Source organism: Sturnira hondurensis, unplaced genomic scaffold (assembly GCF_014824575.4).
Source record: "Sturnira hondurensis isolate 20B ecotype Veracruz unplaced genomic scaffold, ASM1482457v3 Scaffold0010428, whole genome shotgun sequence".
In the NCBI taxonomy this organism is placed as follows: Eukaryota; Metazoa; Chordata; class Mammalia; order Chiroptera; family Phyllostomidae; genus Sturnira; species Sturnira hondurensis.
The window spans coordinates 5,334,178-5,350,896 of NW_028083059.1; the positions used below are offsets into that span (position 1 = coordinate 5,334,178).

The window sequence follows — 16,719 nt, forward strand, 5'->3', positions numbered from 1 at the left end:
GCTCTGTTAGGAGGGCACATTGAGGCCACGCCTCAAAACCTCAATGAGGGCTACAATCTCCAATTTGGAGTGAGTGACACGATGCCATTCTCTTGTCATTCCATCTGTGTCCTGCTGCTGTGGATGACTCCTCAGGCCTCCGGTTCCTCTCTTTATTTTCCAAAGCAGAGCTCACACAAGGCGACTATGTGTTACAAATTTCACTATAAGACTGAGGACACTTTAAGGGGGATTGCATCGCAGAAAATCAGTTCTTAAAATGTGCCTGTGTTGCAAGGCTCTGGTGCTTCCCAGCTGCACCCTGGCCCTGGGGGCTGCTGCTTTCTCTCCCCTCAGTGGGAGCACATTCTCCCACAGCCAGAGCAGCAGAAACCCTGAAACACACAATCTCCCTTTCCACTTAAAAGGCATGAACTTCTGTGGCCCGTGTGACTCAGCTGGTTGGAGTGTCGTCCTGTAAACCGGAAGGTCACGGATTCCATTCCTGGTCAGGGCGTGTGCCTAGATTGCAGGTTCGGTCCCTGGTCAGGGTGTGTATGAGAGGCAACTGATGGGTGTTTCTCTCCCCCTCGCCCTCTCTTCCTCTGTAAAGTCAGTAAGTGTGTTCTCGTGTGAGATTACAACATCAATGTACAAAATTAAAAAAAGGCATGAACTAGCTCCCCACCCCTAACGGCCAACATTCCGTTCTGAGAGCACACCGGATTCTGTGAAGAGTGTGTGAGGCCTGCATCGCTGGTTACACACAAACACCTCGCCGAACGGAAGCACCTGTGTTAAGTTAGTCGCCTCTCACCGGTGGGGATTCGCAAAGGCTGCCAAGTTCCTCACCCAGGCAGAAACCATTATGTCAGCGTCAGCAGTCTGGTTAGCTTGGCAATCAGCCAGGGCCCGTGCAAGGCCTCGGGCAACTTAAAAAGAAGAAGAAGATTTAGATCCAGCAGTGTATTGACTACATAGAGCCCGGACTCTGTTAGAGGCGCCAGTGCCTGCATATCCGCTCTGGACGTCTTGCTGGTTTGTAGGGTTTCTTTACTTGGCAGCATTTCCAGCCAAGAGGAGAAGTTGAGGGTGAGGGGAAGCTGTGATTCTGTGTCAACAGAGTGAGTCACGTGTGGCGAAGGTTGCCACTCCCAGTTTTGTGGTAACCACTACAGTTGCTAGCTCTTGGGTAGAGCCACAGACACCTGGTACGTGTGTGGGAAGAAATGGTCACAGGCCGCACAGAATAACAACATTCAAGACCTTGGTGATTCACTGCTTCACAGAAGGGCAAACCGAGGCAAAAGGTTATGTCACTATGCCAAGGGCCCAGAGGTGCTGGTTAAGGGGGCCAGAACCAGCGGTCAGATCTCCAACCACAGTCCATTGCACGGTGTTGTGGGATCTTTGGGCAGCAAGCAGCCATCTTGCAGGCTAAGAAGTCATTGAAACAGAGCACACTATTACCTCCCACACCACAGAGATGTGTGATGTCTCTGTGGTCCTGCAGGTTGGTGGTCCCCCTGGCAGGGGTGGGACGTGCCAGTTCACACATGTGGTTACCGAGTGGCCTGCTCTGCAGTTGGACCGTGTGCAGCCTGCACGTCTTGAGGAGCAGCCCTGGTTGTGAGACGGCACTAGCGGCAGGGGTGTCAGGGCGACTTCTCTGGCGGGCTCTGCCTTTTCCTGTTAGTTGCGAGATGACAGCAGCTGCTCCAACTCGATGTGGTCACACGTTGACATCTAAGCAGAAAGGAAGAGGTGGATAAAAAAAGAGTTCTGCTCAAACCATTCTGTTGCTCGGAGTAAAATCTTGTTCAGGGCATCTAATAGAACTTCCCCAATATCTTTTTTGTTTTAAATCCTCACCTGAGGATATGTTTTCTATTGATCTGTGAGAAAGAGAGAGGAACATTGATTGGTTGCCTTCCATATGTGCCCAACCGGGAAACAAACCTGCAGCCAAAGTATGTGCCCTGCCTGGGAATCCAACCCCAGCCTTTTGGTGTATGGGATGAGCTCCAACCCACCGAGCCACCTGGCCACCCAGCCAGGGCTAGACTTTCCAGATATCATATTGCCCCGGGATGGGTCACATGGCCACCTCTAGACCAACCATTGGCAGGGAGATGTAGTCACCATTGTCAGACTTAACGAGAGTGGGGCCCTGCTAGCAAGCCACAAGGGACACTGGCTGTTGGTAATATGAGCACTGGGATCCGTCCTAGCTTGGGGAAGATGGAGTGATATGTTAATGCACAGGATGCTGCTGAAGGGAAAATGAATGTCAGAGAGCATTTGGAAGATCACTTGAAACAAACAATTGAAGTTTCCTCTCTCTACATTGATGTTGTTGCTATTTCCCTCCACACACAGGAGAAACTCTTCTGCATTTGTCTGACTTGATGAGGAACATGCCTGTCACCTGGGGAAGTGTAGTCCCCTAACTGTTACGACGTCAACAGCCTTCCAGATTTCCCACTCATGGGTCCAGGCCCTCCTGGAGCGTTTTTGTTTTCTAGATGAGTGGTCTGGGGCATGTGCATCTCACTGTCTGCTTCCAGGGTCAGGGAAGGAAGAACAGGTACCTGCTTCTCCAGACTCAGAGTAGGAAAATGAGCACTACACTTAATGTAACAACCAAACCGATTTCTAAAATGTGCAGTGTGTGAATGGAAGTTTTAGACTGGAGACTACAGAAATATAAAGAATACCATTCTCGTCCTCTAGGGACACACAGTTCCCTGCAGCTATTTGTGCATGAAAGTTGTGTTAATTAAATATGGGTGATGAAGTTAGGCACTCACCCAAAGGGCACTGGAAGCTATTGTTTCACATCTAAGGAAGCAGGGAAAGCTGGGAACCTAGCCCTGGTGGTTGAAACCAAGGAGAGAATGCATCACTCCTTTGGTGATAGGTGGGTACCTGCTGGGGAGAGAGGGAAGTGCTGAGTTTGGAGGCGTGTGGTTCAGACCATGTGTTGGTATCCTGTATTTCCCAGAGTCATGGCAGCATGGTGAATGCTAGTTGTAGATAAGATATTAGTGCCAAAGAGGAGTCCTAGGGATACGGATACCCCCAAAACTGTTTCTTTCTTTTTTAAAAAAAGATTTTATTTATCTATTTATAGAAAGATGGGGAGGGAGGCAGGAAGAGAGGGAGAGGAACACTGATGTGAGAGAAACATCGATCGGCTGCCTTTCACAGATTCCCAACCAGGGGATGCAGGGGGTGGAGCATGGACCGGGCCTGCAGCCCAGGTGTGTGCCCCGACTGGGACTTGCACTGGCGACCTTTTTGTTTGCAGGATGATGCTCAACCCGCTGAGCCACACCAGCCAGGGGCTAAAACCATTTCTAGTGTTATATATGATCCCCAGGAAGATGTGTGGGCCTTTGCAATATCCCTTCTTACCAGGAGGAAAAGTGAAATTTCACTGACAAGGTTTCCTTTCAGAGGCACCGGCAAACTTTTTCTTCTGGTGAAGGGCCTTCTCACCTTCCACGTGCCCCCTTCCAAGCCGACAGAGAAGGAAACAAAAAGTGAAATTTCCAAAAATGTAATGATGATTGAACTGTAAAGCATGTTTAGAATTGGAGTTCTCTAAGGTCCACCTTAATGACCTCAATTTAATCACCTATTCAAAGACCCTATTTCCAAATATAGTCACATTCTGGGGCGCTGGAGGCTTCAACTGATGAATGGGCTGGAGGCATAGGTTAGCCCATAACACAGTGGGAGGGAACAGATGATGGAGAAATGCTCCGTTTTTCCTTTACCGATCAGGGACTAGCATGTGTCGGGCCTGTGAGGAGGTGACCTTCCCCACCCACTGTGAGCCCAAAGGTGGATGTTCTGGTGGGATGCTCCCATCACTCTGATCCCACCAACTTGGGACTTCTCCTTCCAGCTGGGTCCACACTCGGAGGAGAGGGATCCCTAATCCAGGCAGCTGAGACACCCGCTAGGACCCCCTGGGTCCCTGCAGCAACACTAATTCTGGAAGAGGGCAGAGATGGTTTCTGAGCAGCCCAGGTGTTGGGCACTTCACCTGATGCCATAAAGCAGTTCTGTACCCACTGGGATTTCGGTGGGGGTCTTCCCAGGCCATCCAGAGTGCAGGACACTGTAACGATTTGGAGACCCAAAGCCCATGCAGAGAAGGCAGAGGCACAGCCTGCCTGTCCAGCTGCCCCCATCAGCTGTGGAGGGACGTGGCTGGATTTATTCATGCATTCAACAAATGCCTGCAGGGGCCAGATCAGTGCCAGGCACAGGTGCTGGGATTCTTCAGCAAACAGGACAACAACCTGTGAGCTCCTGCAACCTAGGTTTCAGTGAGGCGGGGATGACAGATGTGGCTGCACCTAGAGGTGCTTCCTGTGAGGATGTGCACTCGGTCCTGTGGCTCTGGGATTCCCAGACAGGGTTTCTGGGAGGTTCCCCACAGCCAGGGAAAACTTCTGCTCTTTTTTCCCTTCCTCTGAACACTGAGCTGAGACACAGTCACAATTGATGAGGGACTTTTCTGGTAAAGTCCCAGTGAGCCACACCAGCCAGGGCAGGGATACAACATATTAGTATGACAGACTGATACAGGGTGCAGCCAAGCGGGGGGGGGGGGGGCAGAAAAGATTTGAAATGGTGTCCAGAACTCAAAGTGTACAGGAATACTGGAGGAAATATTAAGATGTCCTCACCCCACCCAGGTGTCAGTTGGGGGAAGGGACAAATGGAGCAGGGCCATTGAGAGCTGTGTTGCATAGCAACAGTTTTGCAGCTAACCTCTGGAATGGTCATTTAACATATCTATAACCTTTAACTAGTTCCATAGATATGTTAAATAGCTGTGGCCAAGTTTTGGGCCAGGGAGAAGTGAGTGGTGGCTACCCAGGATGTAACTGGGGGCTGATGCTCAGAGAGAGTGCCTGTGGGAGAGGCATGTGGCTTTAGCAGAGTGAGAACCCCTCTTGGCCAGGTGAGGGGGAGAGCCACGCTGTTTTGGAAAGATGTAGACCTGTGTAGCCATTAGGAGAGAGCCATGCAGTTTCAGCAGAGTGCAGACTCCCTCTTGGCCAGGTGAAAGGGAAGACCACGCAGCTTTGCCAGAATGGAGATCCCTGCGGCCAGGTGAAGAAGAAAGACGCACTTTTGGTAGAGTGCGGCTTTGGTAGAAGAGGCCCACACGGCTTTGGGGCGCCCCCTTTGGCTGAGTGGCCTGGAAACCAGGAGAGACTTTGACTGGAACTTGGTACAAAGAACTCTTGCCAGTGGAAGGTGCCGCATGACTTTGGATTAGTTGGAGATCCTGCCTGGACAGGCGACACAGCTGACAGTGCCAGTGACCTGAAAAACAGACGTGTACTCTTTTCCTGATTTACGGTACCCGGAGTTGGGACAGTGGGAGAAGGGAGTGCTGTGTGTGGGTGTGTGTAGGTGTATACCCTTAAAGACTTTAATATTTTAAGGAAGGCATTAGGCCTGAATAGCATTAAATAAACATTTCCTTTTCACAAATCTCTGGCTTTGAGAGATGTCTTTCCAATTGGCGGTGGACAGAAGAGCCCAATAGATATTAGTATACAGTCCTTGGGAGGGGCCTCTGTTTTCTGAAGCAGCTTTTGGTATCCCTGGGTGGGCCAAGTATTGCCCCCCCCCCTCCGTTCTGTAACAAGATGGCAGCCTTTATTATGTGTGGCTCCCTCGGCCACGCATGATCTAGGGCTCGATGACCAGCTGCAATCCAGTCTGATGCAGATAACACTGAGGGGAGCTCCTGGGAGCACCAAGGCTCAGCCCGTCAGTGCACCGCCAAGCAGTGGGTAGTAACCGCTGTTTATGTAACTGGAACTGAGCTGAGCTGACCTCTTACTGGTGCCAGAAGTCCTTTGTGGAGACTCCAGGGTAAGAACCCTGAGACACGGTGGTGGGCTGTGCTCCTGCTCCTCCCATGGTATGTTGGTGATGGCAGCTTGGGTCAGGCTGGAGGCCCCACACGAGGATGGAATCTGTAGCCCTGGGTCCACTTGACCTCAGGGCAAGGCTGCCCTTTCCCTTGACAGGGAGGTGGCCTCAGCCTTCATTCGAAGCACAGGGTTTGTCTAGCTGTCATAATTATAGATGTTCGCCTCCGCCCCTGGAAGCTTACCTGGCAGGAGCACAGCTGTTATCTCGATCCTGTCCCTTCCTAGGACTGCCTGCCCGTTGCCCAGTATACTTAGCATTCCACTGAGGTGATGGAGCCAGCTTCAAGTTCAGCCTCATTTGCATTAAGCCAACCCCAAAGTTATGGAAGAAAAAGTCAAATAAGCTGTGTCTGTGGGAATTGCTACAGAGCATTCATGGATGGATCTGGTCTGGAACACGGCAATATTCCTGCTTTCTTTCTCTCTAAGATTTTATTTATTTATTTTTAAAGAGAAGGGAAAGGAGGGAGATAGAGAGGGAGAGGGAGAGAAACGGTGAGTGGACCTGTTGCCTCTCCCACGCCCTCAGCCGGGAACCTGGCCTGCAACCCCGGCATAGGCCGTGACAGGGGAATCAAACTGGTGACCTCCGTGGTTTGCGGGACAATGCCCCACCCGCTGTTGGGAAGAGCTGCACCTGCTCTTCCCTGGGCGAAGGAAGGGATTTGAATGTTTACCAGGGCTCCAGTCTTCTGCACCTGGCTGCAGAGCAGGGCACCGCTGACAAAGCTGCCTTCCTGGAATTAGGAGGAATGTCAAACTTGCATAGAAAAGCATCTAGAGATGTCATTTTCATAGTGAAAGGCAAACAGTTTGAAAATAAACATCCCTAGAACACAGAGTGACATCTTCATGACAGAAGTTTTGGGGTGTGTCCTCCAGGCCTGTGGGTCAGCGTCCCCCACCCGCCTCTCCCCGCCAACCCTGCGCCTGGGAAACTCTGGGTCTTCTTATTTTTGTTAACAAAGTAGACACCGATTTGGACATGACTCTTAAATTTTGGGAGCTAAGAGTCTCACAACATGTAAAAAAGTATTCTTAAAATAGTGTTGAAAATATCAAATAGATGAGCTAAACAAATTCTAAATAAAACAGGTAAACTTATGCCTATAGGAATGTGTGCCTTGTTTGGCAGGGCCAATGCTTGGCATTTTTAATGGTTCCTGTACTAGGGCATTCTCTTGTTTAAATATTCTACAGCATTTGTGCAATTTTGCTACCTGGCATTTTCTAAAAGCCCTACAATCTCGAGTTCATCTAGTGTGGTGCTTCTCAGGTTCCCAGAAAAAGTCTTTTCTTTATACTTTCATGTCATGAGGGTGGTCTCAGCGGCCCTCCCCTCGGTGGCTTTGTCCTTGGAGGAGAACCACAACACCTGTTTCATCCTTTCTCGGGGTCTGGCCGGGTGGTGGCGGGAGTCCAGAGACAGATGGGCCATGCTATTTGCTGAGAGCTGGCAGGACCCAATCTGGGGTCCTCGGCTGGTCCCTGCCAGCAACAGGAGGTCCCACTGTGCCCTACTTTAAAGCCCTTTGCAAGGAACACAGAATGAATTTTTAATTTGTATTGGTTAAGCTGGAAGGACTAGTACGTATTTGGGAAACTTGTGTGACATGGGTAGGTACGAAGAAGCTGCACTGTCCCCACCTGATACCAACCTGTCTGTCTGTACACTCACAAGATACAGTAGCAACCCAGAGCTAGATGCGCAGGGAGGTGGGTGACACTGTGAAAACTGTGTGCACAGGTACGGTGAACACACACTCATATCAATATTAACACGCAGAATCCTGTGTTGAGGGGAGTTTTTGTAGCTCCAAGACCTGGATCCAAATTCTACTCGAAGTCCTGTATCTCTTCGGAGTATGATTTTGAAATGTCACTTAACAGTTTTCTGAACCTCTTTCTTCATTTGTCAAATAAAACAATCAGGATTACTTCTCTCAGTGGGTGGTTATGAGAACCAAATGAGGGAACATGAGTGAGCTGGTTAGACTTAATAGTTGCCAGTGATGATGTACTTCCTACATATTGTTCTTCTCAAAGCTGGTGTCTTTCTGACCCATCCTGAACCTGTAAGTCACAGTTGGTTGTATTCCTGCTTTGTAGTAAGTGAAATTTGGCTTTGGGTTCCTGAAAGTATGAATGGGTTCTTGCGCTCACCCAGCGTTTTCACTGATGACTCGATCTCTCCTTTGTCTGTTTGCCCGACAGTGTGCCGTGTAAAAAGTGCGTGGTGGTCGGTAACGGAGGAGTTTTGAAGAATAAGACGTTAGGAGAAAAAATTGACTCCTATGATGTAATAATAAGGTAAATATTTCTCATTTGCTAAACTGGAATTGTTTCAAAAGAATGTGGTTTCCTATTTTAGGACAGCTGTGCTTTAAAAGGAGGAGAGGGATCGCTTTGGTCTTCAGTACATGGCACAACTTTGTCTCCCAGCTGTCGGCTAGAGTAAGGCTAGATTTCAGGTCACTCGCTTAGCAAGTATTTATTAAGTTCCCTTAAGATGCCAGGCAGTTCTAGCTGCAGGGGCTTTGGCAGTAAATAAACAATGTTCTTGTTCTCTGTGAAGCTTTCAATCTAATAAGGGAAGAAACAGTCATTAAATAAGAAATATAGTAATTAGAGTCGTACATACTATTCAAAATATGTGATAAGGATTGAGGGGCCCCTTTAGGATGGATGGCCACTTTCAGGAGAAGACCTCGAAGCTGGACCGAGTGACCCATCACAGCTAGCCCTGGGGGGATGAGGAAAAAGCAGTGTAGACCGAGGGAGTGTTTCCTGCAGGTCCTCAGGAGGATGCGACCCCGGGTTTGAACAAGAAAACCAGTGAGGCAGAAGGGCACAGGCTGGGAGAGAGGGGTAGGCAAGCTAGGGTTAGACTTTATAAGCTAGCATGTGAGCCTGGATTTTACTTGAAGTATGACAGGAAACACTGGAAGGTTTTTAAGCAGGAGAGCAATTCGGTTTGGTTACCTTTAAAACATTCCGACTGTGGCGGGAACAATGGAATATGAGGGACAGGGGTGGACACGAAGAGGCCGGTTAGGTTGCTGTCTGCAGGCAGATGGTGGTGACTGGGAACGGGGTTGTCTTAGCAGAGGAGCAAAGTGGGTAGACTGAGTCATGTTTCGGAGGCAGTGTTATCAGGCTCTGTCAATGGATTAGACACGAGTGGAGATGGGAATAAGGGAGCCACAGCAAGCCCTTGGGGGAAATGCCACGGGCAGAGCATGTTAAGACTGACTTCTTACGCAGAGTCAGCAGCAAAGGGTACAAGAGTATTTATTCCCCTTTGGAACAGTGTTTTGGAAACAAAGTATTCCTGTTCATAGCATACCTTCATAGCATGTGCAAAATGTGACCTTGGTTTTGAGCATACACAAACCCAGCAGGTCCTCTGTGGTTCTTCCTTAAGCAGTAGGTGCTCATCTGCCTGTGGTTGGGTATGGTATGGCAATTGTACGTTGTTACTTAATTGCAGAGCAGAATGGTTTTGATGGGTCTTCATGGTCAATGCGATTCCTGCCTGTCAGTCACTTAGACACATGTCTGCATGCTACATGAATGTGCAGCACTGGCAAGTAACTTTCTCCCTCCGAACCTCAGGGCCCTCATCTGTAAATTCAAGAGGTTGTGTTGGAGCATCTTCCAAGTCCACTTTTAATTCTACTATTGGGGTTCTTAGGTTCACATTTGTCTTATTCAGCCTTCAGCTTTCCTGGAGGTAAGACTCAATTACCAGTGTGCCCCCCCACAATTAATTTTCAAATACAAGCCCAAGTTTCTGCTTTGATCAAGCAGCTGTTTCAGAAAAGGGAATTATTTCCTCAGCCATCCCGTGTGAGCGATTGACAGACTGCCTGTGCCTCCGAGGACTGGACGCGTGGCGGGCGGCTTGGCGCACTCTGAGATTCTGGGGACTGCGGTGGGACTGGCCCCCCCTGCCGGTGGTCTACATGTTTGGTGTTTTACTCTCCACAGAATGAACAATGGTCCTGTTGTAGGACATGAAGAGGAAGTTGGGAGAAGGACAACCTTCCGACTTTTTTATCCAGAATCTGTTTTTTCAGATCCCAAACACAACGATCCCAACTCCACAGTGATTCTCACTGCTTTTAAGCCGCACGATTTAAAGTGGCTGTGGGAACTGTTGACCGGCGGCAGAATAGTGAGTTGGCACGTTGATCTGCCTTCACATTACCTTCAGGTTCCCCCCGCCCCAAAACGACAACTACTAAGTTTTATTCTTTATATTGTTCATTTCAGAACACTAATGGTTTTTGGAAGAAACCAGCCTTAAACCTGATCTATAAACCGTATCAAATCAGAATATTAGATCCTTTCATTATCAGAATGGCAGCTTATGAACTGCTTAATTTTCCAAAAGTGTTTCCCAAAAACCAGGTACGTATTTTTTGGTGCACTCTTTCAAACTAGAACTCTGGCTAGTGTAGGCCACGGGAACCCAAGGGGTGGGGCTTGGAAACTGTGAGAACCGAGACTCACACATGAGGCGGCTTCTAAGGGCCTCATTGGAGTTACAGAAAGTAGGTATCTGTGGATATTATCTTTGTGTTTCTTCAGGTTGCAAGCAAAAGAACCTTTAGTGAAGGGTTTTTCTGTCCTTGTGGGGGCCTTTCTGGGGCCTCCATCTGTACGCCCGGATGGCTCATCTCTGATAACCGCGTCTTCAAGGCCCTGCAGCTGGGGGGTGTCAGGGGCAGGCTGTGTTTGGAGCAGCAGGACAAGTTTCAGGACAGTGCCTGGCTTTCAGGCTAAAGAGAGTGGCCTGAAGTGATCTGTGGACAACAGAGGAACGCGGAGGAAGGACGGGAAGGGAGTTCAGATGCTGCTGCGGTTGCAGAGGAGACACTGGCACAGAATTCACGGAAGACGGTAGTTACAGCGATACTGAGGGGTCTTGAAATTCCCAATTCTTTAGTTGAAAGAAAGCTCATCGACTGTGACTTTTGTGGCCCTGTTTGTCTGCAGTCCCTAGAAGATCTAGTCCCTAGGTCTGTCCAGTGGCAGAGATGTGTTTCTCATGTGAGGCCTGAGTTACCTTGTAACATATGCTCACCGCCGAAATGAGGGTTTTTTTTTAATCTTTTGGGAATCCAGGAAAATCCCAAGAAACATGCATCTTGTGTCTTTTCTTTAGAATGATAAAAAAATTCTAAAGTATTATGTGCTTGAAATCAAATAACTTACAAAGGAATCTTTTTTAAAAAAGGATATCCTTCCTTTCCCTCAATAACTCACATTATCTCCTGAGATTTTTTTGCCTTTTCTATCCTTCTAGACTTTTCTGTGTATTTATAAACACATATACTTTCTGTTTGTTCAATATAATTATAATTGTACCATCAGTATTGTTCTATTTCCCCTCCATTTAATTAATGAGTCCCCCACTGAGAGACATTAGGGTTTGTGTCTAGCTTTTCCCTCCTTAGGTACCAGAGGGACGTTTGCGCTTATGGGGGTTTTCTGTGCACTTGTGTGATTTCTGTAGTTTAGACCCTCAAAGTGCAATTTCCAAATCAAAAAACGTAAGTGTTTAAATTTAAACCTTGTTTCTTAGTATTGAAAGAAAAGGATGGATTCCTTTTTAAAATTATCCAAGTATCTTTTTTTTAAAGATTTTATTTATTTCTCTTTAGAGGGGAAGGGAAGGAGAGAGGAGAGAAAGGTCAATGTATGGTTGCCTCTCGTGAGTCCCCTGCTGGGAACTGGCCTGCAACCCAGGCATGTGCCCTGACTGGGAATTGAACCACGATCGTGTGTTCACAGGCCCTCGCTCAGTCCACTGAACTGCACCAGCCAGGGCTAGGATAGATTCTTAATAATTTTTTAGTAAATTCTGAGATGAAAAGGCTTCTGAGTGTATGAATATGTTTTGTGACTTTTCAGGTCTTACTTTCCTGAAAGGTAAGATCAGATTTATCACTTGTGCTTGGCTTTTGGTAGCATCTTAACTCCAAAAGCACAGGAGACCCCGTCTTACTTAGAGATGGTACTGGGACTAGTTGTGACTAGATCCCAGGCCCAGGAGGACAGGGTGTCCCTGGAGCCCAAGAGGACACCGCAGTATTTCAGAGAGGCCGCCCAGGTCAGGTGCCATGCAGAGCTTGGGCACACACAGTAAACCTCGGTTCTGTATGGAGTCATACGAAGGGCATGAACTGGAATGAAGGAGGAAGGCGTTTGAAACGGATGAAAGAGGACCCAGGACACAAACCGCAGAGACAAATCTTGAACGGGGTTTTGCTAGAGAGAGAGAAATGGGTGGAAGAGAACATGGGATCAAGGATTGGCTTTGTGAAAGGTGTGTCTGTGTGTCGAAGGAAGGGGGGAGAAAGTGGCTCGCCGGAGGCAGCAGCCGAGTGGTGGAGGGGAGGTGTGGTGCACGTGGTGCGCTCACGGAGCAGCTGGCCAGAGCAGCTGGCCGTAGGTGAAACAGGGATATCTCAGCCCCGTTAAGAGGAGCGAGTGCTGAAGATGTGGGTAAAGATGAAGGTAGATTTGGAGTTGGGAAGATGATGTAGTTTTTATGCGATTTCTTGTTAGAAAACAAGGATCAAATTGTTGAAGTAGGAGGAAGGCCAGGGCTGTTGGAGGAGAGAGGAATAAGTGTCATCTTGGAGAGTAGTAGGAATGGAAATTTACTAGGGGATGGAATTGGACTGTTGGACCAACTGAACGCCTGCTTGAAACGTTGGTCATAAATGTTACATGTGACCAGGCAGGTATGTTGTTTCTCTTGCCCCATTCTGCTCGGGTGTGGGTTTAGCCAGGATTAAGATTCTGTCAGGTGTAATGCAGGTTCTGTGGGTGACAGGTGCCAGAGAATTGAAGGCAATAATCCTAACAAAGTGGTCTAAGGTGTGATGAAAGGAAGTCAGGACACGGGGAGGCACAGGAGATGGAAACAGAGATGGGATGGGTCCATGACATTGTACGGGTGTCTCTCTAACCCAGCCATGAACCTCCTTTTCCAGCATATGGTGGAGGCTTATGGTGAAGTCACAGTAGTGCATGGGGTAAAGAAAATCTTGTATAAAAGGCTGCTAGGCTTTCTTTGCCTCCTGATGTTTACTTGATTGTACCGTGCTGCTTTGATTTTCTTTTCCTTCCTCAAAATCCTGATTAGTCACATGTAATTTCCATGGGCTCCGTAAAAAAACATTTAAGCAAAAGGGAATCTCCTTGAATTGTTGTGATAACACTTTGGTAACAGCCCTGACTGGGGTGGCTTGGTGGTTGGGTTTCATCCCACAAAGGTAGTTTCAATTCCCAGTCGGGGCACATGCCTGGGTTGTGGGTTCAGTCCCCTGACTGAGGTGGGTACAAGGAGGAACCAATTGATATTTTACCCTCACATCAATGTTTCTCTTCCTATTTCCCTCTTCCTCTAAAAAACCCCAAATAAACCAACCCTTTGATACATTTTGTTTATGCCTTTGAAGGCAATCCTACTAAGAACGAAAACTTTGAATGCCAAGATCCTCCCGTCAAACTCGTTATAGCACACTTTCTGAATATATGTATATGTGGTGCTTTTTCTTTGTTTTCAAACGAATGAGGATCCGGTTGAGACTGTGACGTTACTATGTGTATGTCTGGAATCCTTGTTTTCTAGTCAGAAATTAGTATGCTGTACTTACTGGTTGTAAGTAGTACTTTCTTACAACTAGTAAGTTGTAAGGCTTACTAGTATAACTTATCACTGAGGTTCTTTGGTTAAAGTTAGTCTTTCCCTCGACCTAAATAATCAGATTTGTAAGATCAGGACACCCACATAGGCTTTGGGGGCAAGTGTCTCATTTGGATTTTAAGAAAAATTTTAATTCCCTTTCCCAGAAACCCAAACACCCAACAACAGGCATTATTGCCATCACGTTGGCATTTCATATATGTCATGAAGTTCATCTTGCTGGTTTTAAATACAACTTTTCTGACCTCAAGAGTCCTTTGCACTACTATGGAAACGCCACCATGTCTCTGATGAATAAGGTAATACACGTGTGCGTGTGTGCGTGCAGTCTTTGATTTTTAGAGTTGGAAAACCCATTTTCTCTCTTCTCACCCTGACACTTTACTGAGGGAAGAGCTTTTGAGAGGTCGAGGGCTTGGTAAGGTTTTAGAGCTGCCAAGTGCAGAAATTAGGGCTCCAGTCCAGAGTGTTTTGCTACAGTAGCAATTCCAAGTTTGTGGGCCTCAGACCCGTGGGAGAATCTGTTTTGGTCAAGTATCATCAAACCCACATAGGGACCAAACCTTATCTTAGATACTGTCCCAAATTTGCACCATTTAAATATACATGTAATCAATCTACTGTTGGGAGATATTACAAATTCACCTAAAAGCATAGCCATTTCCATGGTAATTATTTTCGTGTTATTTTTGCAGTTAAATAGACAAGAAGATCGGTAACATTTTAACTCCATGAAAGCATCTTTATGGCCAGAAAGGTTATAATCTTTTAACAGTCGGTCATGCTTCTCTTGAATTAGGGATCAATGGTAGTTGATTTGAATCTTCAAAGTTTTTATTTAATAGACCGGGAAGGAGTGTTCTGTCTTCCTAATTCTAACTTGAACTAGTGGCACATCCTGAATGATGAAATGCAAATGTTATCTGTACATTTTTAATACTGAAATGTGATTTCCACGGAGGATATGGTTATATCCCACGGAATCACAGCCGCTTGCTGTATTTGAGGTTTTCATTCCTAGGCTTTTGAGACACGGCATACTCCACTGCTGCTCACCTGAGAGTCGGGTAAGTGGTGACTCTCTTTTACTTTTACTTCCTAGAGCGCGTACCACAATGTGACCGCGGAGCAGCTTTTTCTGAAGGACATTACGGAAAAGAACTTTGTAGTCAACCTGATTCAAGACTGACCCTCCGGACAGCGAAGATCATACTAACAGCATAGTTTTATTTTTATACTGCAATTTTTAGTTTATTTTTAAATGTATGTACTTGTCAAGAACTGAGGTACAGGGTCCGGCAGAAGTTACGCCTGCCTGAGTGTTGGGGACCATTTGGCTGTAATAATTTATGGTTTTAATTTGAACATCTCACCTGAAATGTCACATGGTGTGCTTGAGTGTGATATTGCGAAGTTACAGAATGACATGCTCATTATTTTGTAATAAATTGGGGGCGTTTTTTTGCGCTGGACCCTGTATATTAAGCCTATTGCCGCCTGGTGATTCATAACCACCAGCTTAATTTCTACGACTGTATTTAATTTATGAAAACCAAGAGATATCAGGATATCAGGGAAAGAAGTTATAATTGCATCTTAAAATAAGCTAGTTTTCCGGTGTTTTTAAACATCTTTTTAGTTATTTCATCTTAAACCTTTGAAGGGATGTTTTTTCCTAGTAAGTCTGAGAATTTAAATTCACCGCAACGAAGCACAAGATGACATACAGCTATCGTAAATAGGGGAAACGGGCGTGTGGCCGTGCTCTGGGATGGCAAACTGGAAGCACTTCAGGTCTGTACCTGGATGGCTGTTCAGTTTGTTTGTTTTATTTAAGGAACCTGATTTGATATTAAACCAGCTCTGATACAGCAGTGGGGATGGTAATGGAAATCTAAAATCATGTGGTACAATTAGGCTTTTTGTCCTGCAATTAAGTAAACCATGATTATGATGAGTAATTAGGTAGAATAAAGATGGCAGTTTTTGTTTTTACATGGAAATAGGCTAAACATGAAATTGTAGGTGAGTAAATAACCAAAGAATGCAGTTTTTAAAGTCTTGCGACTGCATTATTTCAAAGAAATAAAGTTTATACAAAGAAGCTGAGTTAGACACATTCAAGGAGAAAAATCCTTAAACTTTGTGTGTTGCCTGGTTTAATTCATTAAGTTTACAATTTTACGATTTGAAGTAAATTAGAAAGATGAAAAAGGCAGAAGTAAGGAACCCCTGAAGAAGAGTCAAGGTATTTTTGGATCCAAATGGTATTTTCATCTCTCGTCTTCAAATGGAAAGCTTCCCTGGCTACTTAGGGTTCACCAGAGAAGAACCCTCCAAGCTGCAAACAAGCCAGCCCTACCAACAGTGGGGAGCTGGTCTCCCTTCCCATTTGACTGCTTATGGCTAAAGGCTATGGTGGGGTGGGGTGGGGACAGTGGTGAAGACGAAGGGAAGAGAACAGAAGTTATACCAGAAGAAATCTGTGCTGAACAAATTAGTATCACTAGGAGACACTGATGTTACTGAAAACCAACCGGCCTCTCTGAAGTGTATAAAGGATGAAATGTTAGACCAGAAACAGGAATAAATGAAGTACTGACAAAGCAGGTAAGGGAAGAAAGTAGTTGATTTAATCCAGACCCAGACATTAAATATGGACGACGTTTTGTTAATAGCGTACGTTTGCACAGTACCAGTTTCATGTGATCCTCCTAATCGGCGGCGGGGAAGGCCAGCAGTAGACTGGAGTCCACGTGTTAGTGTGACCTCTCCCTCCTACCACACAGCCAGCCAGAGGCTGAAGCTTGGCCGGTGAGTTCAGTTTGATGTGAAGTAATTCCAGCTTCGACAAGGATACTGCTGGGTACAGAAAAAGTCAAAGTCAAAAACCAGTATGGTGGCATTTCTAGATGTTACTGTGTGTATTATAATATTGGCCATAAAATTTTCTGACCGATGTTTAAACTGAGGAATTTGGTATTTTGTGTAGAATAAGGGAGGGGTATAAACTTCAAGGTGGTTTTAGTTAAGCCCCCCCAAAAAATC

The 16,719-nt window shown here is 46.5% G+C and overlaps 1 protein-coding gene across 3 annotated transcripts in view; it reads left to right on the plus strand.

Annotated features, from left to right (window-relative positions):
* ST3GAL6 (ST3 beta-galactoside alpha-2,3-sialyltransferase 6) overlaps window positions 1-16,717 on the plus strand; it is a 75,690-nt gene extending 58,973 nt beyond the window's left edge. For 2 of the 3 annotated variants that reach the window (XM_037058918.1, XM_037058920.1), the window contains 5 exons: window positions 8,163-8,258; window positions 9,939-10,125; window positions 10,224-10,361; window positions 13,818-13,970; window positions 14,774-16,717. In XM_037058918.1, the coding sequence (XP_036914813.1) occupies window positions 8,163-8,258; window positions 9,939-10,125; window positions 10,224-10,361; window positions 13,818-13,970; window positions 14,774-14,860 (661 nt within the window). In that variant the 3' untranslated portion in view covers window positions 14,861-16,717. Of the gene's footprint in view, window positions 1-8,158; window positions 8,259-9,938; window positions 10,126-10,223; window positions 10,362-13,817; window positions 13,971-14,773 lie in introns of all 3 variants that reach the window. The other variant, XM_037058921.1, reaches the window with a different exon arrangement.
* Window positions 16,718-16,719: the final 2 nt, after the last annotated feature.